Source organism: Pongo abelii, chromosome 11 (assembly GCF_028885655.2).
Source record: "Pongo abelii isolate AG06213 chromosome 11, NHGRI_mPonAbe1-v2.0_pri, whole genome shotgun sequence".
Lineage (NCBI taxonomy): Eukaryota > Metazoa > Chordata > Mammalia > Primates > Hominidae > Pongo > Pongo abelii.
The window spans coordinates 144,684,710-144,708,344 of NC_071996.2; the positions used below are offsets into that span (position 1 = coordinate 144,684,710).

At 52.3% G+C, this 23,635-nt stretch overlaps 1 protein-coding gene across 5 annotated transcripts in view; it reads left to right on the plus strand.

Annotated features, from left to right (window-relative positions):
- Nucleotides 1–23,635, plus strand: part of SNED1 (sushi, nidogen and EGF like domains 1) — a 102,335-nt gene that overhangs the window by 37,511 nt on the left and 41,189 nt on the right. For 3 of the 5 annotated variants that reach the window (XM_054550132.2, XM_024243748.3, XM_063713200.1), the window contains exons 5-16: nt 2,411–2,536; nt 2,858–2,971; nt 5,683–5,796; nt 5,908–6,021; nt 13,886–14,011; nt 14,233–14,337; nt 14,593–14,706; nt 15,389–15,505; nt 17,308–17,424; nt 17,606–17,722; nt 17,920–18,033; nt 18,921–19,094. In XM_054550132.2, coding sequence (XP_054406107.1) covers nt 2,411–2,536; nt 2,858–2,971; nt 5,683–5,796; nt 5,908–6,021; nt 13,886–14,011; nt 14,233–14,337; nt 14,593–14,706; nt 15,389–15,505; nt 17,308–17,424; nt 17,606–17,722; nt 17,920–18,033; nt 18,921–19,094 — 1,452 coding nt within the window. The remainder of the gene's footprint in view (nt 1–2,410; nt 2,537–2,857; nt 2,972–5,682; nt 5,797–5,907; nt 6,022–13,885; nt 14,012–14,232; nt 14,338–14,592; nt 14,707–15,388; nt 15,506–17,307; nt 17,425–17,605; nt 17,723–17,919; nt 18,034–18,920; nt 19,095–23,635) is intronic. The other 2 variants (XM_063713202.1, XM_063713201.1) reach the window with 2 other exon arrangements.

Consider the following 23,635-nt stretch of genomic DNA (forward strand, 5'->3'; position numbering starts at 1 on the left):
CAGAGGAGCAGCTTGGGGTGGGAGCGGGCTGAGGAAGGGGGTTGATGGCAGAGGAGAGGTGGAGAGGAAGGGGGCTGGATGCTGACCGGGAGAGTAGGGGCACTTGGGTCTCCAGCCCAGCCCACCTCAGGCATGTGAAACTAAGGAAGGCCTGGCTGGTCCTGGAGCCTCAGCTTCCCCTAGAGAAGACCCCACTCACACACTGCTCTGGGTTGGAGGAAACCCTCTGGAGACTGCGGGTTTCGGGGGTAGAGTTCTGGGCCCTCAGGGGAGGAGGAGCCCAGGGATGCCTCTCCCTGGGACCATGAGGTCCCTACTCTCCCCTCATTCCCACCCAGCCTCCTGCCTGGGCTGGGGGAGGAGCAGCATGTGGTCTCTGACCCTCAGGGCCACCCATGAGGCAGGTCTTCTTACCGCCCAGATCCTCATTTCTGCCAGCGGGCTTGCTGTTTGGTGGGATTTGGTGTCTGCTTGACAAACTCAAGCATCACGTCCACAGCGGAGTTCCAGGGGTCCTTCCAGCCCAGAGTGCACAAATGGAAGGGGTGGGTGTCCCTCCCAGGGGTGGGCACGTGGTTTGTGGGAACAGCCACGGCGGCAGCAGAGCCGTGGATGGTAGCCCCAGCCCTGCTGCTGTGCGGCCTTGGGAGCCAAGGAGCCTTCAGAAATCACTGCTTACACGTGGGGCGAGGGCAAGGGACTGATCCGCTCCACCGAGGGCTGCGCATCACAAGCCCTGCCAAACCTGGGGCCGCAGTGAGGCTCGCGCTGGGACCTGCCGCAGACTCACCTCCCAGCCGCGAGCATCTAGGCTACCGAGAGGGGAGAGGGGGCGCTTCTCTGCAACACTGAGTCCCCAGAGAACACGACAGGGCTAGCAGATGTGCGCGCACCACTGTGGGGCGGAGGCGGGGTTCAGGCGCGCCACAGGGTGGGGGATGAGGGGTAGAGAGTATGGGGGTGGGGGATGGGGGCTGCCGGCGCGCCACAGGGTTGGGAGTGAGGAGTAGAGGGTGTGGGAGGTGGGGGCGTGCCACGGGGTGGGGGGTGCAGGCGCGCCACGGGGTGGGGGGGTGGGGGGTGCAGGTGTGCCACGGGGTTGGAGGTGGGGCGTAGTAGGGGTGGGGGGCGGAGGCACATCACGGGGAGGGGGGTGGGGGTGTGCAGGCGCGTCAAGGGGTGGGGGTTGGGGGGGTGGAGGTGCGTCACGGGGTGGGGAGTGGGAGGGTGGAGGCGTGTCACGGGGGGGTGGGGGGGTGAAGGTACGTCACGGGGTGGGGGCGCGTCACAGGGTGGGGTGTGGGGGAGTACAGGCGCGTCACGGGGTGGGGGTAGGGGGTGGAGGCGCGTCACAGGGTGGGGGGTGGGGGAGTAGAGGCGCGTCACAGGGTGGGGGGTGGGGGAGTACAGGCGCGTCACGGGGTGGGGGTGGGGGGTGGGGGCGCGTCACAGGGTGGGGGGTGGGGGAGTAGAGGCGCGTCACAGGGTGGGGGGTGGGGGAGTACAGGCGCGTCACGGGGTGGGGGTGGGGGGTGGGGGCGCGTCACAGGGTGGGGGGTGGGGGAGTAGAGGCGCGTCACAGGGTGGGGGTAGGGGGTGGAGGCGCGTCACAGGGTGGGGGTGGGGGGTGGGGGCGCGTCACAGGGTGGGGGGTGGGGAGTAGAGGCGTGTCACAGGGTGGGGTGTGGAGGCGCATCATTTGGTGGGGGGTGGGGAGTAGAGGCGCGCCACGGGTTGGGGAGAGCACCGCGCGCATCACGGGAAGAGGAAAGATGCAGTCGCGGGGCGGAAAGACCCATCTGAGGGCTGCAGGTGGCGCCGCGACGAAGGAGACGGAGGAGCCCGAGCTACCCACACAGGGGCGCGAACAGGTCCCCACTTGCATCTGAGCTTAGGGAGTCCGGGCTCAAGGGGCGGGGAGCCCAGGAGCTGCTGCCCCCCGCCCCAGAGCGGCTGCCCAGCATCCGAGGGACACAGCCCTCCTGCAGCCCCCGGCCGCGCCCCCTGCATGGCCCCCCTTGTCCCAGAAACGCCGACATGACGGCTGAGTGCCAGCCTCGGGTTTTCCACGCCAGGAACCCGGGAGGGGAGGCGGAGTGTGCCAGTTTTCAGAACTGCCCGCGGCAGCGCTGAGAGGGATGGAGGGGACAGGGGGTACTGGTGTGAGTTGCTCCGGGGAGTCCGCCCCACGCGAAGCCACATCCCCAGAGGCCACGCCAACAGCACCGCCCCTGCTCCCCTGCTCCAACCTAAAGTGAAACCTGAAACCTGGCTGCTTTGCTGCGGTCACCTGGGCACCCAGAGGCCGACCTTTTGGGTCAGGGGTGGGAAGGGAGATGCGGATGGGAGTGGCTCTCCTGCCGAGTCCGGAGGCGGCGGCTGAGGCTCCAGCCCCTCCCTATGTCTGCAGCCTCCGTGTGCCTGGCCCTGCGCCCCTGCCTCAACGGCGGCAAGTGCATCGACGACTGCGTCACGGGCAACCCCTCCTACACCTGCTCCTGCCTCTCGGGCTTCACGGGGCGGAGGTGCCACCTGGGTGAGTGACTGACCTGGGGCGGGACCACCCACTGGCTGCGCTGGGCTCAGGAGGAGCACTGTAGGCTCCACCAGTGGCCCTGGGCGCCCAGGGGCCCAGGTCAGGGGTCTCTGTCCCCAGGGTGTGGGTGACTTGCTTAGGGGACCACTGGGGACCAAAGGCCATGGCCCTCTGGAGTGAGCACCATGGGTGGGTGCAGCTGCTGCCCTCTCTGAGCCAGTCTCGGGCTTGCTCCTCCGTCCCCGGCCCAACCCAAGGCCTTGGAGGAAACTCCTCAACCAGGTTCCCACAGCTGAGGCCTCAGCCTGCCCCATGTTTCAGATGTGAACGAATGTGCCTCCCAGCCCTGTCAGAATGGCGGGACCTGTACTCACAGCATCAACAGTTTCCGCTGCCAGTGCCCGGCCGGCTTTGGGGGACCCACCTGTGAGACAGGTAAGAGGAACCCACCAGGGCCCCCAGGGCCCTGCCGGGTACAGGATAGCAGGAGACACAGCTGGACAAGGCTGAGGTTTAGGAAGGTCCGGCAGCTGTGCATACTGCAAGGTGGACAGCCCAGAGAGGCCACCCACGAGGAGTGGAGGAGCCCGGATGCCCAGGGAAAGGCCCATATCTGGGTAGGGGGCAGGAGCCATGACCAGTCACACAGGCTTCCTAGGCCATGGCATTCGTACCAGGGATGGGGCCTCAGAACAGGCCAGTGCCCCGGTCCCAAACCAGGCCAGGATCAGGGCCAGACAGGCACCAGAGCCCGGATGAGAGCCCGTTGGGGATGTGGTGGGGCCGTCAGACCCCCTCTCAGCCCAGGACCAGCTTGAGGGGAATGTGAAGTGCTTCTGGGGTCAGATGGGCTGGCTGTGGGGCAGGAAGGGTACAGCCACACAGTCCCTGCTGCTCCCTCCAGCTGCTCCTGGACGCTGTTTCTCTCCTGCCCCTGCCTTCAGGGAAAGGGGGTCTCACGGCCTAGGTGGGGCCTGGAGTCCCTCTCCATCCTCACTGCTGCTACCAAACCTCAGCTTGCCCTCCCGGTTCAGAGCCCAGCTCTTTCGAAGCAGTTGTCATCAGAGTCGGCCTCTACTTACTGCCCTTCTACCAGCACCTCTTTAGGCCCCTCACCCATGCGCTTCACCCACCTGGTAAAGAAAGGTGGACCCCCGCCCCATTCCTGCTCTCCATCTCACCATAGGGCTCTGCTCAGGGAGCTTTGCAAAGGGAGCCCCTAAAATCAAAGCACCGTGACCTGCTGCTCCCCACCCAGCTCAGCCAGGTGTGCATGTCCTGTGTGACAATCACTTATAAAAACATGTAATAGATTGTTTAGATCAATGTGTTCAAGCAGTGACTATATCAATATCTCAATCTAGAAAAAACAATTCTTATCAGATATTTATGGTCATGGGAGGTTTTTAAAGTACTTCATTCCTGTGTTTACACATATTTGTATTGGAGAGAACTACAGTTGAGTGGCAGTAAGGAACTTTTGCACCTGAAAGTACATTAGAATGAAATTCTGCAGGAATGCAATGGAAATGTGACTTCAAGGTCCAAAGGAGTGAATTCAGCACAATTCCCACCTGGCGAGATGGGCTTGCCAGTGTGTTTACAGATCACACATAGGTGACAGCACAGTGACCCCAGTTACCCCTTGCTCCCCGACCCCTGCCACTGTCTTCCCACAGCCAGTGTCGGAGCAAACTCCATGCAAAGGAGCCTTGCTTCATCCAGAAACTCCTGCCCTGCTTGCCCACATGTTCTCAATGTGAGACGGGTGGGAGTCGGGCTTCTGTGGCGTTGGTGCTGTGGCAGACTCAGCCCTGCAGGCTTCTGTCCCTTGGTAAAGGCCAGGGAGGCTGGCAGGATCGCCTTCCTCTTGCTCAGTGCTCTCCCTGTGCGGTGCTGGCCAGGGGCCTGGCTGCGGGAGGACCCAGGCCTATGATGAGGGTCCCCAAGGGTGACTGGGCAGAGCTTCCCAGGAATGGGCTGCTCCTTGGCTATGCCCCAGGCTCCAGGAGCCCCTCTGTGATATACAGCCTGGTGAGGTCCCCTAAGAGGGCTTGGGGCTTGGTGCCAGGAGGCTGGTTCAGGTCTTGGGTCTGCAGCATGTCAGTTGTATGTGTGGCCTCGAGCCGTGAGCCTTCGCTTTCTCAGTGCAGCTGTGGCACAAGCCTTCCCCCCTCGACCCCCCACAGGGGCTCCCTGATCTTGGAAGCCACCTTGGCCCCCAGAGCCCATAACAGCAGGGGCGCCCACAACTAAAGACAAGGGTGTGCGTGCTCCTCCACCTAGTGGGGCTGGGGTCAGGGAGACAGGGATCACCATGTCCCATCAGCCACCAAAGGTCTTTCACACCTCCTGGGGGAGTAGTCAGGCCCTCCTGTCTCCTTCCTATGCCAAGGAGAGGGCCCCGCCATTCCCCCATGACTCCAGGGAGGGACACATGCTTTGGCTATCGCTCTTGTTTCTGAGTTTGTTCTGGGTATGAGCTGTCAGTAAGACAGGGGATGTGGCTCTCCTCTGCTTCTGGCTCTGCTGGCCGGGGGCAAAGGAGAGACCTGGGATGCGTGGGCCAGGTGCTCTGGGCTCAAGGAGGGCCAGCATCCGGTGAGGAGGCAGGGCAGAGGGTGGGCTCCCCTAGCTCACTCCCACTCAGTAACTGGGGGCCGGAGTCCCTTTGCCCTGGCCGTTCCTGCAGAGGCCATTGCCTGCCCCACCCAGCCTCTCGCCCCAGGAGCCACTCCTACACCTTGGGTGCTGCACACCCTTCCAGGCTCAGTCACAGCCTGCATCCTCGACAACAGCTCTTGTCATAGTCCACTTGGAATAAGAGCCACATAGGGAGGGACCATCCCCCAAGAGTGGGAGTGAGTTCCGTGTACCCCCATTTGCCCCTGCCCGGCATACACACCCATCCCTCCATCCCAGGTTTGCTGAATTAGACCCAGTTCAGATGGAGCTTCAGGTGGCCAGTCAGGACTGCCTGGCCAGGCCTCTTCCTTGCCTGTTGCCCCCTCAGAAACCTGCCTGCCACGCCCCCCTGCCCTGTAAGCCAGTTGGGGGTGGGGCTCAATGTACGTCCCAGGGGTTTCTGTCCCCTCAGGTAACCATAGCTGGGAGTCCATCGTCCTGTCTATACCTCTTCCCTCTAGCCCAATCCCCCTGTGACACCAAAGAGTGTCAACATGGTGGCCAGTGCCAGGTGGAGAACGGCTCTGCAGTGTGTGTGTGCCAGGCTGGATACACCGGAGCAGCCTGCGAGACGGGTGAGTGGCCTGGCTTCGGATTGGAGAGGGTCTACTGCCCGTGGCCAGGTGCTGGGCACAGGGTGGTTGTGGCCTGGCTCAAGCCAAGCCCCCACTTCTGCTGCCCCTCAGATGTGGACGACTGCAGCCCTGACCCCTGCCTGAATGGAGGCTCTTGTGTTGACCTAGTGGGGAATTACACCTGCTTGTGTGCAGAGCCCTTCAAGGGACTTCACTGTGAGACAGGTAATTGGCCAAGTGCCTGCAGGCCGCCATGGCTGATGGTGGCTTTGTGCCGTGAACACCACCATAGCCACTTTCCCCTTCCTGCCTCACCATCTGACTCAACTCACACCTGCCTCTCGGGTGGGGGGATGCCTCTGCCCCCTTCCCACTCCCCAGCGCTTCCCGCTCAGCCTGGATCCTAAGCCACCAACTGCAGGGAAAATAGGAAGCAAAAGATGGATGCTGCCTCCAGGGTGCTGTGTGAGGCTGAGCAACCCCTTCCCCTCTCTGGGCCTTGGTTTCCATCTGTGAAATGCCAGGAGGGATGACAAAGTTCCCAAGGCTCCTCTTCCAGCCTGGGTGACTCTTGACTTTTTTAACATCTTCCTTTCCTACTCTAGAACCCTCAGCACACAAGGGAAAGTAACGGGAATCAGAAAGAAAACTGACCTTTCACTATTTTCTGTTCTATTTTGTGTTGTTTAACTGCTAGTTGTGACTTGTTAGAGGAATTAAAAGGCCAACTGGAGATTGCAGCCCATAGTGTAAAAATGGCTTTCGTGTCTGATTGCTGCACCTGCCTCCAGAGGCTCACCCACTGTGCCGACCTCTATGGATGCAGCAAGTGCTGCTTCTCTCCAGGGAGATGCTAAAGACAAACTATTCAGGTTATTTTTAGTTTAAAAAATTCAGGAGGAAATTCTGTTTTACCCGTAAGACACAGGGTCATGGGCCCTCCATCAGTCTTTGCCGAGTGCATGGGAGGCCAGGGTGTGTCCTGAGGGGACGGTGGTGCTCTGCAGGGCAGGAGCGGGAGGAGGCAGCCTCACCTATTTGCCTGCTTTAAAGTCACTGTTCCGCGTCACAGCTCACGTTGCCCAGATTGTTATCTAAATATCAGTGTATTTCACTAAATTCATGTCAGGAAACAGATAAGTGGTTTCAAAAGATTTTTGCAAATAAACCATGTTTTGTACAGAATAATGATGCAAGTAGAGTGAATAATAAGAAACAGACTGGCTGGGTGTGGTGGCTCATGCCTGTAATCCCAGCACTTTGGGAGGCTGAGGCGGGCGGATCACTTGAGGTCAGGAGTTCGAGGCCAGCCTGGCCAACATGGTGAAACCCCATCTGTACTAAAAATACAAAAGTTAGCCAGACGTGGTGGTACACGCCTGTAATCCCAGCTGCTCGGGAGGTTGAGGCTGGAGAATTGAACCCGGGAGGCAGAGGTTTCAGTGAGCTGAGATCACACCACTGCACTCCACCCTGGGTAACAGAATGAGTGACACTTGTCTTTAAAAAAAAAAAAAAGAGGAAGAAGAAAGAAACAACAGACTGATGCTGGCGCTAATGTAAGGACTGATTGACTGTATTACAAGGCGCAGATGCTGACAGTCTAATCAGGTCTGACAGGAAGTTGGCCACAAATTGGACACTACAAAAAAGAGTCCCTAGTCTTCTGCTTCTGGCCAACAAGAATTAACTGCTCTTGGAATTTCCCTCTCACTGTCAACACCTAGAAAAACAGACAAAATCTGTGAAACCCCTTTTTCAGGCATTGGACAACAGACAGCACAAGCCTGTCACCCCTGAGAAAAGGGAATCAAATGAGGTGAGCCCTACAATTGCCCCAGATTCTGCCTGGGGCAGTTTCCAGGCCACTGTGCTGGGAGGAGGAACTGAGAGTCCAGCAGTCCCTCTGAATTAAGGAGACAAATATCCTAGTTCAGTGGCTACAGGATGGTGCTCCTGAGGCAGGAGGGAGCATGAGATCAAGAGGAGACCTCCCTGAATTTTGGCTTATTATTATCGGGCTCAGGATGAAATCTGCAAGGCTAGGGAAAGAACCACTAGAAAGCAGTAAGTCAAACACTTCCTGGAGCTCAAACAGGGCTGGGAATCTATTGCATAGAGTCCTCAGTGGGGTGTCACTTTAGTAGTGCTGAACTAAAGACTAATGTCGACATTAGTCTTTTTAAGCCCTAACAAATCTTAAAGCTTAAAAGGATGAAACTGATCCTAAGTCATTGAGCCATGTGCCAGAATAAAATCCTATACTCCTCAACAGGAGTATATCAGTAATATAACAGAATCCAGAACTCCAAAATACCCAGTCAAAAATTATCAGGTCTACAAAGAAGTAACATATAACTCACAGTGAGGAGAAAAATAGATCAATAGAAACAGGCACCAGAAATGACAGAATTAGCAGATACAAATGTTTAATTATCTATTATTAATATGCTCCTATAATCAAGATTGTTGAGGGGAAAAAAACCTAATGAGAAGTAGAAGGTATTTTTAAAAACTTGTAGAGATGAAAAATATATCTGAGTTTTTAAAATATACTGAATAGTATTTACGGCAGGTTAGGTATTGCAGAAGGAAAGATCAATGAACCTGAAGAATGAAACAAACAATTCAATATGCATCACAGAGAGAATAAGACTAAAAAAGAAGAGATCTTCAGCAACCTCTAGAACGGTATTAGGGTAATAGGATCCACGTATGTGGAGTCTGCGAAGGAGGATGGAGAACAATATCAAGCAGCCTAGGATCCACATATGTGGAGTCTGCGAAGGAGGATGGAGAATAGTATCAAGCAGCCTGGGATCTACGTATATGGAGTCTGCGAAGGGGGATGGAGAACAATATTAATTAGCCTGGGATCCACGTATGTGGAGTCTGCAAAGGAGGATGGAGAACAATATTAAGCAGCCTGGGATCCACGTATCTGGAGTCTGCGAAGGAGGATGGAGAACAGTATCAAGCAGCCTGGGATCCACGTATGTGGAGTCTGCGAAGGAGGATGGAGATGGGTGTGGAAAGGTGTGTTATAGAAAAAGTATGTGAAGAAATAATACCCAAACATTTTCCAAATTTGATGAAAACTAAAACCCACATTTCCAAGAAAAGCATGAAGAAAACCACACAAAGCCATACCACAATCAAATTGCTGAAAACTAATGATAAAAAACCTCAAAAACAGCCAGAGGAAAAAGCCACGTTACATACAGAGAAACAAGAATGAAACAGACTTCTCATCAAAAACAATGCAAGCCAGGAGACACTGGAGTAACACCTTCAAAGTACTGAAAGAAAAAACCATCAACCTAGTGTACTGTATTACCAGCAAAACTACATTTCAAAAGTTAAGCTGAAAAAAAGACTTTTTTACACAAACAAAAATGAAGAGCATTCATCACCAGCATACCTGCACTACAAAAAAATGTTAAAGGAAATTATTTAGTCAGAAGCAAAAAAAAACTGGTACCAAGGGAAAATCTGGATCTACGCAAAAGAAGAGTGTTAAAAATGATAAATATGTGGGTTGAAGAATTTTTAATCCCTTTAAAGATAATTTTTAAAATAAAATAATAAAACTTAGCAGAAATAAAATAGATGACTCCAATAACATAAACCAAGCTGTGCAAACTTTTTCTGTAAAGGGCCAGAAAGTAAATACTTTTGGCTTTGTGAGCCATATGGTCTCTATCACAATTCAACTCTACCATTGTAATGTGAAAGCAGCCAGCCATAGACAGTACATAAATGAATAGGTATGGCTGTGTTCCAGTAAAACTGTACTTTTAAAAATTGATGGCAGGCAAGATTTGGTCTGTGGGTTATAGTTTACCAACTCCAATGTAAAAGATAGGAAGAAATAGAAGTATAATATTGTAAGGTCCCTATATTATATAAAGTGGTATAATATTGTTTGAAGGTAGGCTGTGTAAGTAAAAGATATACATTGTAAACCCAAAACAAATGAAAAAAAATAATAAAGAATTATAGCTAATAAACCAATTGTGGAGATAGAAATTGAATCCTAAAAGTACTCAATCCAGAAGGCAGGAAGAGGGGAAAAAAAGAAAGAAGTGGGACAAATAAAAGCCGATAGCAAGATGATAGGTTCAGTCTAGTCATATTGGTAGTTACATTAAAATGTAAAATGATTAAACATACAAATTAAAAGGCAAAGATTGTCAAATTGAATTGAAAAGCAATACCCAACTATATGCTATCACAAGAACCCACTCTAAGTATAAAGACACAGATAATTGTAAAGTAATAGAATGGGTTTCTGGTTCTGAGAAAGACAGAGTAAGCACAATCTACCCCTGTCTCTCCTCTACTGAATACAGCTACAATCCTGGACAGAATGCATGGAGTAGCTATCAGAGGACTCTGAAAAGTAAATAGTAGCAGGTGGATTGGGGAAGAAGACCAAGCTTCGAAGTACCACCAAACCAGTGGTGAGTTTACCATTTTTTGTTTTTTGCTTTGGTATCCCCCCAGCCAGGACTCAAAGCCACGTCAAAACCAGAAGTGAGCATCCACTCGGACAGAAAGAGTGCTCCAGGAGAAGCCCTCCAGTCTGGCTTAAGAAGCAGGGCTGACAGTGCAGAAGTGGGGGAATCCTCAAGTGTCTTTCAACTGCGAGGGAAGAAACCTTCCTCTCCAGTTGGAGGTGCTGTGGTTTCAAAGGGGTTGGGCATTGTTTTTCCCTTTCCTGTTGTTTTTCCCTTTCTCTGTCGTCCCATTACTTGGTCCCAGCCATGAATGCCATCATTATAAAAGTGGCAAGGTAGGGAAATAAAAGCTGCAGCATTTTTGCCAGAGGACTGAAAAAGGTAGCCTCAGAAAACTGGAAAGTACTGAGGAAACTGGAGGGTGAATCTTGGGACAGCAACTCCATAAAGTTATTTATGAACTGCTGAGCTCCCCCAAGTTGGAGGAATCTGTGTAATCTGATCTAAATTGTATTGACAATACCATTTATAATAGCTCCTCTAAAGTTGAAAGACTTTAGTATAAATCTACTAAAACATTAGAGAATTTGTATGCTGAAAAACTACAAAGTGCTGATGAAAGAAATCAAGATCAAGTAAATGGACAGACATACCATGTTCATGGATTAGAAGACTCAACATAGTAAATATGGCAGTGCTCTCTAAGTTGATTTATAGATTTAACATGATTCCAACAGAGGTCTCAGCAGAATCTTTTGTAAATGTAGACAAACTGCTTCTAAAATTTATATGGCAAGAAAAAGAATTTAGAAAACCAAAACAATTTTGATGAAGAATAAATTTTGAGGAATCACACTACTGAGTATTCAGTGTGATATTGGCAAAGGGACTGACATATGGATCAATGAAACGAGAGGAAATTCAGAATTAAACCCAAACAAATATGGCCAATTAATTTTTGAAAATGATTTAAATCCAATGGAGAAAGGATAATCTTTTCAACAAATGGGGTTGAAACAATTAGATATCTTTATATGTATATTAAAAAAAAAACCTCAACTTAAACCTCACACCTTATACAAAGATTAACTCAAAATGGATCATAGACCTAAATGGAAAAACATAAACTATAAGATTTTTAGAAGAAAACATAGGCCAAAAAAAAAATCTTTATGACCTGGTCTTAAGCAAAGTGTTCTTAGATAAGACAGCAAAAGCATGATTCATTAAAAAAAAAAAAAAAAAGATAAATTAGACTTCATCAAAATTTAAAACTTTTGCTTTGTGAAAGACATGGTTAAAAGAATAAAAAGACAAGCTACAGACCAGGAGAAAACATTTGCAAAGCTCATACCCAACAAAGGACTTGTGATCAGAATACACCAAGAATTCTCAAATCTCAACTGTGAGAAAACAAACAACCCAATTTTAAAAATGGACAAAAGGCTTGAACGGACACTTGGCCACAAAAGATATATATATGGAGGTGAATAAACGGATGGAAAAATATTCTTGTCATTAATATCAGCCATTAGTGAAATGCAAATAAAAGCCACTACGAGAAATCACAACAAACTCATTAGAATGTCTAAAAAAAATAATACTGACCTGGTGTAGATACAGAGCAACTGGAACTCACACATTTTTAGTGGAAATGCAAAATGGTTCAGCCACTCTGAAAACAGTTTGGCAGGTTTTTTATAAGGTTAAGTATATGCTTATAATATGACCCAGCAATCCCACTCCTTGGTATTAACTCTAAAGAGATGAAAGCATATGTTTACACACAAATCCATATAAAAATGTTTATATTATTTCTATTTATAATCACCAAACTCCAAAACCCAAATACCCTTCACTGGGTGAATGGATAGACAAATTGTGGAACCTCTGTATGGTGGAATACTACTCAGTCATAAAAAGGACCGATTATAGATACATACGACAACTTAGATGGATCTCAGAGGAATTATGCTGAGTGAAAGAAGCCAGTCTCAAAGATTATATACTGTATGGTTCCACTAAATGGCATTCTTCGTAAAACAAAACTATGGTGATGAACAAATCAGTAGTTGCCAGGGACTGAGGGGTAACAGGAGCTCTGTGACTCTGAAGAGATAGGACCAAAGAAGTCTTTCAGGGAGATGGAATGTTCTGTATCCTGATTGTGGTGGGGGTTAAACAAATCTATATATGTGTTAAAATTCATAGAGATGTGGTGAACAAAAGTCAATTTTACTGTATACTAATTTACAAAGACACATTTTGAAAGCACATGAAGAAACTGAACATCTTTTAAAAACCAAAAAGTAGCTGGCGTCGTGGCTCACCCCTGTAATCCCAGCACTTTGGGAGGCGAAGGTGGGTGGATCACGAGGTCAGGAGATCAAGACCATCCTGGCCAACATGCTGAAACCCCGTCTCTACTAAAAATACAAAAATTAGCTGGGTGTGGTAGCGCGTGCTTGTAATCCCAGCTACTTGGGAGGCTGAGGTGGAAGAATTGCTTGAACCAGGGAGTTGGAGGTTGCAGTGAGCCAAGATCGCGCCACTGCACTCCAGCCTGGCAAGAGAGCAAGACTCTGAAAAAACAAAACAAAACAAAAAGTAGGTAAACACGAATCATGAAGCAAAAGCTGACTGAACTGCAAAGAGAACTAGGTCCATAATTACTGGAGGAGATTTTGACACTCCCCTCTCAGTGGTTCATAGAACATGTACACAGGGAATCAGTAAAGCTAGAGAAGACCTAGGCTTGGCATACTTGGCATTTATAGAGCGCTCACATTATTCTCAAGTGCTCGTGGCCATCACAGGCCACATTGTGGGCCGTAAGTAAGGCCCAATACATTGAAAAGGATTGTGTTTTCTGACCGTAGCAAAATTAAACTAGAGATCAGCAGAAAGATACCTGGAAAATCCCAAATACTTCACTGGTAGGGATGCCTGACCAGAAACGTTTGGAGGCCCCTGGCCCCTGGGTGGCTTCTCCGGTGCTTCTGGTTCTGTCCAATCCCGGGTGGCTTCTCCGGTGTTTCTTGTTCTGTCCAATCCCGGGTGGTCTCTCCGGTGCTTCTGGTTCTCTCCAATCCCGGGTGGCTTCTCCGGTGCTTCTTGTTCTGTCCAATCCCGGGTGGTCTCTCCGGTGCTTCTAGTTCTGTCCAATCCCGGGTGGCTTCTCCGGTGCTTCTAGTTCTGTCCAATCCCGGGTGGCTTCTCCGGTGTTTCTTGTTCTATCCAATCCCGGGTGGCTTCTCCGGTGTTTCTTGTTCTATCCAATCCCGGGTGGCTTCTCCGGTGTTTCTTGTTCTATCCAATCCCGGGTGGTCTCTCCGGTGTTTCTTGTTCTGTCCAATCCCGGGTGATTTCTCCAGTGCTTCTTGTTCTGTCCAATCCTGGGTGGTTTCTCTGGTGCTTCTTGTTCTGTCCAAGGAAGGAGCTGGGAGATGCTGAGCTCCATGGGTTGCAGCGCAGCTACAAATCCATTTCCAGAAATAAGCGTCTGGCTTAAATTCCACTTGGGAGTGAGAACAGAGGTGAAAACCCAAAGGTGCCATTGGAGCTGGGTGGGAAGACCACTCTCTCCACACTCCCCACGTGGCCGCTGGTGACTGCTGTCTTTCTTGCAGGAGGCCACCCAGTGCCAGACGCCTGCCTCTCGGCCCCTTGCCACAATGGGGGCACTTGTGTGGATGCGGACCAGGGCTACGTGTGCGAGTGCCCCGAAGGCTTCATGGGCCTGGACTGCAGGGAGAGTGCGTCTGGGCTGCAAGGGCTGCCGTTTTAGGGCTGGGGCAGGAGACCCAGGGAGGGCCTTCCTGTGGGTGCATGCAGGAAACGCCCCGAGAAGAAACGTGTGAGTGCGCGTCCACTGCAATTTGTATGGGAAGTTGGCCAGGAGCAGGGCAGGGTCTGGAGCAAGGGTGCCATCTTTCTGCGCCCCCACATGGGAGGCTCCTCCCTCTCTTCGTGGCAGGAGTCCCCGATGACTGTGAGTGCCGCAACGGAGGCAGATGCCTGGGCGCCAACACCACCCTCTGCCAGTGCCCCCCGGGATTCTTTGGGCTTCTCTGTGAATTTGGTAGGTTCCCAGGGCACCCTTCCTGCCCTATCCCTGAGCATCCTCATAACCGGGAAATGAATGGTGGCTTGGGCCGGGGTCCACAGGTCCAGACTGTTGACCATTGGTTCTACCCCCACCCAGGAGGGTCTGGCCACAAGAGTGCCTGAACCTGTTGGGGCCACTGGGTCTTGGGAAGCCCCATCCTTGACAAGGACTCGAGGTCTGCTAGAAGACATGTGGAATATGGGATGGGGCTTCCTCCTTTCTCTCCAGAAATCACAGCCATGCCCTGCAACATGAACACACAGTGCCCAGATGGGGGCTACTGCATGGAGCACGGCGGGAGCTACCTCTGCGTCTGCCACACCGACCACAATGCCAGCCACTGTGAGTAGCTCAGGGACAAGCCTGCTGGGCCAGGGGCCCAGACAGAAGCCAGGGAGAAAGTGGTGGGTGAGGCAGGCAGAGGCTAGAGTCCCTGCTTCCCTTCTGACTCTCGGGAGAGCTGGCACCTGGGGAAGCCTCTCTCAATAGCCTTCCTGTAATATGGGGCTAGACATCTCCTCTTCCCCAGTGGAGTAAGCTCACAGGTGGAAAAGCACTTCTGCAAGTATACAAACACCATGTGGTATCTTCCCTAAGCCCCAACACAAGCTATTAAAATATTTAATGCGTACATAATTAGGCATGTGTAATTAAATGTATCACTACTACACGTTTGTTGGTGTATAGATGAGATGGTTAATCAGTTGCACCATGTATAGTTACATAAAATAATGACATGATGCTGGCAGTAATGACAGGAAGGCATTTCTGTATCGCAGCTCAGTCCTACCTTGTAGAAGAGGGAAGGGTGAGTTCTGCTAAAATCAAGAAAAAGATAAATTCCAGGGAGGGGCCTTAGAGCCCACTCTGAGGAATCAAGATGCCCACAGAGTGTATTTTAAGTGGCCTTGGTTCCAGACAGGATGTCAGGATAACCCTGGCAGGCAAGGTGCCCCGTCAGCCTCTTGCCGCCTGCACGGATGCGGCATAAGCTCCAGGACCACCCTCTGCCCCCTGCCCCCAGCCCTGCCATCACCCTGCGACTCGGACCCCTGCTTCAACGGAGGCTCCTGCAATGCCCATGACGACTCCTACACCTGCGAGTGCCCGCGCGGGTTCCACGGCAAGCACTGCGAGAAAGGTATGGCGGCAGGGGCGCGTGGGCCGGCATCAGCACCCTGGAGAGCGCCCGCGGTCCGCGGTCCTGCTTCTCTGCTGTCTCTGTTTCGCGAATTGCTGACCTCATCTAGAGCCTTGCCTGATGTGCTGCTCTGTTCTGTGTATTTAGAGGTGAGCACCTCACTGTTTGGATGGTTCTGATCTGCACCAGTGCCAAGCCTGCTGGTCATTACCTTGCTCTTCTGAAAATAGGCTTCATTGCCTGCTCAGCATTTTTCCAAATAGATTTTAGAATCATTATATCAAATTTTATTTTAAAAATTTCCTTAGGATTTTGCTCAATCTAATTCAGCATGGAAAATGTCAAATTTTATTACATTCAGTCGCTTGAGAATAGAAGTGTCCTTCCATAAGCACATTGCAGGCGTAGCTGTTCCCGCCAGGCCCCACCCAGGACTGTCCCTTCTGTGCAGTTTGAAGCAACAGTCAGGACTCCCATCAGTGACACCCAGACCTGTTCGGCATCTCAGGGGCCAGTGCCTAGAGGGGGCCGCCTGACCGCAGAGTGGCCTGGCAGCTCTCCAGGGGCTTGGCCCCAGGCACCCCCGCAGCCTGGACTGGTGTGGAGCCTTCCGTGGCCCCTCCCCTGCTCTGTTCCTTGTCCCTGAGGGAAAGACCCTGAAGTCTGAGCCCTGGACCCCATGACTCCCCCGACCCCTGCAGCAGAGGTAGAGCAGGTTTCCAAAGAGAAGACCCCAACTGCTTGGTTCTTTGCAAGCTCTGACGAGGTCTTTGTCTCTCAACACACTCCTAGGACCACCCTGAGGCCCTGCATGGGCCCTGCCCAGACCTGACTCTGGCCCTACTCCAGCTCACACCTGCTAGTGGTATGAAGTCCACTGCACCCAAAGGGGGGTCCCACCAGAGCCCACGTCTCCTCACTAGGCCAGACTGCCAGTACCTAGTGTCCCTGCCCTAAAGGTTCTGTGCCCGCCCCAGGAACTGCACAGCCCTCCCGCAGTATCCCAGCTTCCATGAGCACATGGACCACCAATGTGGACACCTCCGACCCCAGAGGAAGTACAGAATGGACAGGAATGGCTGTCCTCAGGGGTGGGGCAGCCAGAGCTTGGACCTGCAGCATGGGACGGCTGGCGGGAGAGGAGCGAGCACGGTGGGGCAGGCCCCTCCCACCACTAAGAACACCCAGGGGTCCAAGGATTCGGAGCTCCTCACTGGCCCTTTGACAGTGTGATTGTCAAGGTGGCAGGACAGATGTGCTTGGTTTAGCAGACGCCTTTAAATATGTGCTTGCCTCAAGCACAGGCCCAGCCGTCTGAGCTCCTTGGGGGCCCAGGAACTGTTAGGACCCAGGGAAAATGTGGCAATGCCAGTGCAAGTACAGAACACACAGAAATCCAGATTGACTGCTGGGGACCCCGATGTCACAGCAGATGAGACTCATCCGCTTCCTGTCAGATGGGGAATGCCCGTGTGCAGGAGGGAGGGAGTGCTGCACCCGCTGCAGTGATGGGGCCGGTTCTCCACAGGAAGGGCCCAGCCATTGCCAGAGCCTGGGCAGAGAAGAGGACAGGCGAGCAAAGGGCCCCTCTGAGACTGAGCTGGGGTCTCCGGCCTGCGAGCCCCACCCCAGCCCCCGCCATGTGTGCAGACCTGCTTGGCCCCCACTGCAGCCAGGCCCCAGGGCTCAGTCGAGAAGGCCCCACCAGCACCAGAGGACTGAGGAGATGCCAGGAGGGTATAGTGGCTCTGTGGGGCCAGCAGCCTGGCCCCGTTCATCTGCCTCTCTGTCCTTCCACACAGCCCGGCCACACCTGTGCAGCTCAGGGCCCTGCCGGAACGGGGGCACGTGCAAGGAGACGGGCGGCGAGTACCACTGCAGCTGCCCCTACCGCTTCACTGGGAGGCACTGTGAGATTGGTGCGGCCCCCAGGGGCAGGGGGGAGGGCAGGAACGACGGGCCAGCCCTGAGCTGGGGCCCCTGACGCACCCTCCCTGCCAGCTGTGGGTCTGCTTCCTATGACGAGGCCCCAGCTCTGGGATGTTGGGGAACCTGGGAAGGGTAGTGGGCTGTGACCCTTGACCTGGCTTCTGTTTCCAGGGAAGCCAGACTCGTGTGCCTCTGGCCCCTGTCACAACGGCGGCACCTGCTTCCACTACATTGGCAAATACAAATGTGACTGTCCCCCAGGCTTCTCCGGGCGGCACTGCGAGATAGGTAAGGTGGGTGGGAGGCCAGGCCAGGGCGGCCAGGGGTGAACCCTCTCTACAGATGTGAAAACAGGCCCGTGGGCAGGGCTGGTCCAGGCCCTGGAGGCGCAGGAGGTGGAGCTGGGTGCAGGAGGCAGGATGTCCCATGCAGTCCCGAGCCTTCAGGGAAGACACAGTGGCCAGGACCCTCCTGCCTTCTGGCAGCCCCCTCCCCCTGCTTCCGGAGCCCGTGTGTGAATGGGGGCACCTGCGAGGACCGAGGCACAGATTTCTTCTGCCACTGCCAAGCAGGGTACATGGGACGCCGGTGCCAGGCAGGTGAGAGGGCCGGGGGGCCAAGCAGGGTACATGGGACACCAATGCCAGGCAGGTGAGAGGGCCGGGGGGTCCAGCAGGGTACGTGGAATGCTGGTGCCAGACAGGTGAGAGGGCCAGGGGGCCAAGCAGGGTACATGGGACACCAGTGCCAGGCAGGTGAGAGGGCCGGGGGGGTCCAGCAGGGTACGTGGAATGCTGGTGCCAGGCAGGTGAGAGGGCCGGGGGGTCAAGCAGGGTACGTGGAATGCTGGTGCCAGGCAGGTGAGAGGGCCGGGGGGGTCAAGCAGGGTACGTGGAATGCTGGTGCCAGGCAGGTGAGAGGGCCGGGGGGTCAAGCAGGGTACGTGGAATGCTGGTGCCAGGCAGGTGAGAGGGCCGGGGGGGTCAAGCAGGGTACGTGGAATGCTGGTGCCAGGCAGGTGAGAGGGCCGGGGGGTCAAGCAGGGTACGTGGAATGCTGGTGCCAGGCAGGTGAGAGGGCCGGGGGGTCAAGCAGGGTACGTGGAATGCTGGTGCCAGGCAGGTGAGAGGGCCGGGGGGGTCAAGCAGGGTACGTGGAATGCTGGTGCCAGGCAGGTGAGAGGGCCGGGGGGTCAAGCAGGGTACGTGGAATGCTGGTGCCAGGCAGGTGAGAGGGCCAAGGGGGGTCAAGTGGGGAGCATGGGATTTCTTGCTAATCCCTGAAGAGCTGGGCAAGGCAGGAATGGGAAGAAGGAAACACGTATCACGGCAACCAGGCCCCAGAAGTCGAGGCACCTTTCCCCAGCGAAGGGCAGTGTGGGAGCAGGACATCCCTGGGCCCTGCAGCCGGGTCGGGCAGAGGCAGGGCGGTGGGGAGGGGCCAGGAAAGCACAGGACCGTGCGAGACAGGCTGCTGTGCCTTGCAGAGGTGGACTGCGGCCCCCCGGAGGAGGTGAAGCATGCCACGCTGCGCTTCAACGGCACGCGGCTGGGCGCGGTGGCCCTGTATGCATGTGACCGTGGCTACAGCCTGAGCGCCCCCAGCCGCATCCGGGTCTGCCAGCCACATGGTGTCTGGAGTGAGCCTCCCCAGTGCCTCGGTGATTCCGCGGGCCCTTGGGGTGGGGCAGGTGGGGCCCACACCCTCCTCACCCTGGCCACGTGGAGGAGCACAGGGGCTGCAGGCCCAAGCCTGGATGCCCAGCTCTGACCTGGTCCTGCCCGTCTTCCCCTCAGTCTCCTGTCTGTGAGTGTGGACCTTCGGGTGACAGTGGTGATGATCGTCTCGTCTGTGAGTGTGGACCTTGGGGTGACAGTGGTGATGATCGTCTCGTCTGTGAGTGTGGACCTTGGGGTGACAGTGGTGATGATCGTCTCGTCTGTGAGTGTGGACCTTGGGGTGACAGTGGTGATGATCGTCTCGTCTGTGAGTGTGGACCTTGGGGTGACAGTGGTGATGATCGTCTCGTCTGTGAGTGTGGACCTTGGGGTGACAGTGGTGATGATCACAGTCAGCTTTGCTCTGGGCCATTCACTAAAGGCTTCCCCGTCCTCAGAGCAGCCCGGAGCAGGAGGTCAAACACCCAAATACCCACTCTGCAGATGCAGTAGCTGAGGCCAAGAGGTAGCCCGGGGCAGAGTCCTAAAGAGCCAGATATGGGTTCAGGACCCACCTCTTACTCCTGGCCCCTTGAAGACTTGTGGAATCAGAACAAGATCCCCCTTCCCCCTGCAGGCATTTGAGGAGTGCTGCTCCAGAGAGCATTGCCACCGAGGTCCCACCCCTGTCTGGCTTGGGAGCTGGGAGTGCACAGCCTAGAGACAAGGCCCCCTCTGACCGAATCCCCTGGAGAAGTAGGGCCATTAACACCCTGCAGGTGCGTCGCATTACGCCAGAGGAGTCCAAACTGTCCATCAGAAAGTCTGCGTGATGTGAGCTAGTTTTTACGAAGCAAGGATTTTAAAACAAGCTTAGGAACAGTGGGTGACAGCACCCAGATTTGAGTGGGGCACATAAGCCCATCTCTGTCCCCCACATGTCCTGCAAAGCCAAGGCCAACCTGCGTGGCCTCAGGCGAAGGGTTCTGGGAAGACCTGGCTTTCAAGCATCCCTCCTTTCCTTCTGGGATTTCAAGCCCCAGGGTGAGCTCTTGACTGTCTTGGAGACGACCCCCCGCCCCAATGCTACTTCCCCGCCTATATGTTGCCAGATGAGAAGCCGATATCCTCAGAGAATATGAGCAACCAGCCAGGATATCGAGACACCTGAAAAGTATGATTGTCTCAGAAAACAATAATAAAAGTCCAGAAAATATGTACGATTGGAAGCAGAAGTGCAGAAGACAGACTAACACAGTTCAAGACCAGCAAAGGCAACATAGGGAGACCTCATCTCTACAAAAAAATTTAAAAATTAGCCGGGCGTGGTGGCACGTGCCTGTAGTCCCAGCTACTCGGGAGGCTGAGGCGGGAGAATCGCTTGAACCTGGGAGGTCAAGGCTGCAGTGAGCCGTGAGCCTGCCGCTGTACTCCAGCCTGGGTGGCAAAGCAAGACCCCATCTCATACAAAAAAGAGAAAATGGATTCACGGTATAAAATAACCGTGACAAATTTATGAAGTAAACATGGTATTGGTCATCCAAAACAGGATTGATAAATTATTTTAAAAACAAAGTGGGAATAAGCAGATTAAAAACTATAATAGTTGAAATAACAAATATAATTTATAAATGGATGCAGATGAAGAGTAAGTTAGTGAGTTGAAAGATCAGCTTGAAGAACTTTTCCAGAAAGAAGCATGGAAAGATAAATAAAGAAGAAAATGTTGGGGCCAGGCGCTGTGGCTCACGCCTGTAATCCGAGCACTTTGGGAGGCCAAGGCAGGTGGATCACCTGAGGTCAGGAGTTCGAGATCAGCCTGGCCAACATAGTGAAACTCCGTCCCTACTAAAAATACAAAAACTAGCTGGGTGTGGTGGCACATGCCTGTAATCCCAGCTACTCGGGAGGCCGAAGCAGGAGAATCGCTTGAGCCTGGGAGGCAGAGGTTGCAGTGAGGCAAGATCGAACCACTGAACTCCTGCCTGGGTGATAGAGTAAGACTCTGTCTCAAAAAAGAAAAAGAAAATACTGGTGCTATAGAGGGTAGAAGGTGTGCTAAAGCTGAGATAATCGGAGCCCAAGAAGAAGAGAAAATAAAAATGTAAAGGATAAGTGGCAAGGGAGTTAAATTCCCAGAGTTCCAGATGAACAGCAGATTAAAAGGGCCCACAGAACGTCAGACAGGAGCAAAGGGGAAACAGACACCAGAAACATTATAGTAAAACACGAGAATATCCTAGACAAACAGAAAAAGTTTTAACTTCCAGAGGGAAAAACCGGTCATGTACAAAGGAACAAGAATCAGCTTGACATCAAACTTCTCAACAGCAATATCAGATGTAAGACAGTGAATTTTTTTAAATACCGAAGAGATCCATTTGGTTAGGGTGTAGACAGTCACAAAATACCAGCACTGTCACTGTAATGTTAAAGGAACATCATGAAGCCTATGAAATCCTATCTTTTTACCTATCAAAGAGTTGAGGATGCAGAGAAGTTGAGGCTGTTGGCTGCTTTCATCCTCCAGCCAAATTTGTCATGCTGCAGGGACAAGTACAATGGATTGAAATCAAGAGAAGCCACAGATGTAGAGAGCAAGTTCTCAGCACCTACCAGGTCTCATCCACAGGATCATTACAAATGCATGAGAAGCCAGGGGCTGGTCTGTAAAGCAGAGAGAGATTTCATAGTCTCACAAGGATTAGATTCCAAGTCCACCTGGAGGGAGAGGCCTGTTCAGATCCTCAAGCGTTTAAAACCAATCTTGAGCTGAAACTACTTAAAACTGCTCTAGCCCCCAGCCCAGCTCAACTCCTAATGATATCACAGGTCAGCTACTCAACCTCGCTACCTAGTAGAGAATAAAGTATGTTCATCCTAGTGTGAAATTTTCTACTTTGATTTCCACTGTTCTTATACACACTATGTCTAAGAAGCAAGAAATTGTGACACATAATCTAAAGAAGAAACAATCAATAGAAAAAGACCTTATGAATCACCCGTGTTGGAATTTAGACAAAGACTTTAAAATTCCATTAAAAATTTTCTTTATGTTAAAGGAAAAGAGAGGCAGAATGATTGACAGAATAGAGAATTTGAGCAGAGAAAAAAAGTAACAAAATAGAGAATCTAGAACTGAAAATATATCCGAAATGAATAAATTGTTTTGTTATTTATTTTTGTAGAAACAGGATCTCATGGTGTTGCCCAGGTTGGTCTTGAACTCCTGAGCTCAAGAGATCCTCCTGCCTCTGCCTCCCAAGCTGCTGGGATTACAGGCATGCACCACTGTGCCCAGCTGAAATGAATAAAATGGATAGGCTTAACAAAATGGATACAACAAAATGGATACAATGGAAGAAAAAAAAACCATAGAACTCAAAGACAGGACAACAAAGTTATCTAAACTACAGATCAGAGAGAAAAAATAATTTAAAAATGAATTAGGAATTCGGAATAAGTGATTTTTTTTTTTTTTTTTTTTGAGACGGAGTCTCGCTCTGTCTTCCAGGCTGGAGTGCAGTGGCACGATCTCGGCTCACTGCAACCTCCGCCTCCTGGGTTCACGCCATTCTCCTGCCTCAGCCTCCCGAGTAGCTGGGACTACAGGCGCCCGCCACCATGGCCGGCTAATTTTTTTGTATTTTTAGAGACAGGGTTTCATCGTGTTAGCCAGGATGGTCTCGATCTCCTGACCTCGTGATCCGCCCGCCTCGGCCTCCCACAGTGCTGGGATTACAGGCATGAGCCACTGTGCCTGGCCGAATAAGTGAATTTTTTAAAAAACAGCATCAGAGGTCTGTGGGACAATATCAAACAGGCAAACAAGCACATAATTGAAGTCCCAGAAATAGAGGACAGAATGGGCAAAAGAATATTTGAAGAGGTAATAATTGGACATTTTCTAAAAACGAAGAAATACATCAACCCACAAATTCAAAAAGCTCAGCAAATCCCAAACAGTATAAATATTGAAATAGGTTGGGTGCGGTGGCTCACACCTGTAATTCCAGCACTTTGGGAGGCCAAGGTGGGAGGATCACCTGAGGTCAGGAGTTCGAGACCAGCCTGGCCAACATGGTGAAACCCCATCTCTACTAAAAATACAAAAATTAGCTGGGCATGGTGGCGGGCACCTGTAATCTCAGCTACTCAGGAGGCTGAAGCAGGAGAATTGCTTGAACCTGGGAGGCAGAGGCTGCAATGAGCCGAGATTGTGCCATTGCACTCCAGCCTGGGCGACGAGCAAAACTCCATCTCAAAATATATATATATGCCATACGCAGTGGCTCACACCTATAATCCCAGCACTTTGGGAGGCCAAGGTAAGACAATCATTTGAGCCCAGGAGTTCAAGACCAGTCTGGGCAACATAGCAAGACCCCAACTCTACAAAAAACTTTAAAAATTAGCCAGGCATGGTGGCATGCTCCTGTAGTCCCAACTACTCAAGAGGCTGAGGTGAGAGGATCACTTGAGCCCAGGAATTTGAGGCTATAGTGAGCTACGATCATGCCACTGCCCTCCAGCCTGGGTGACA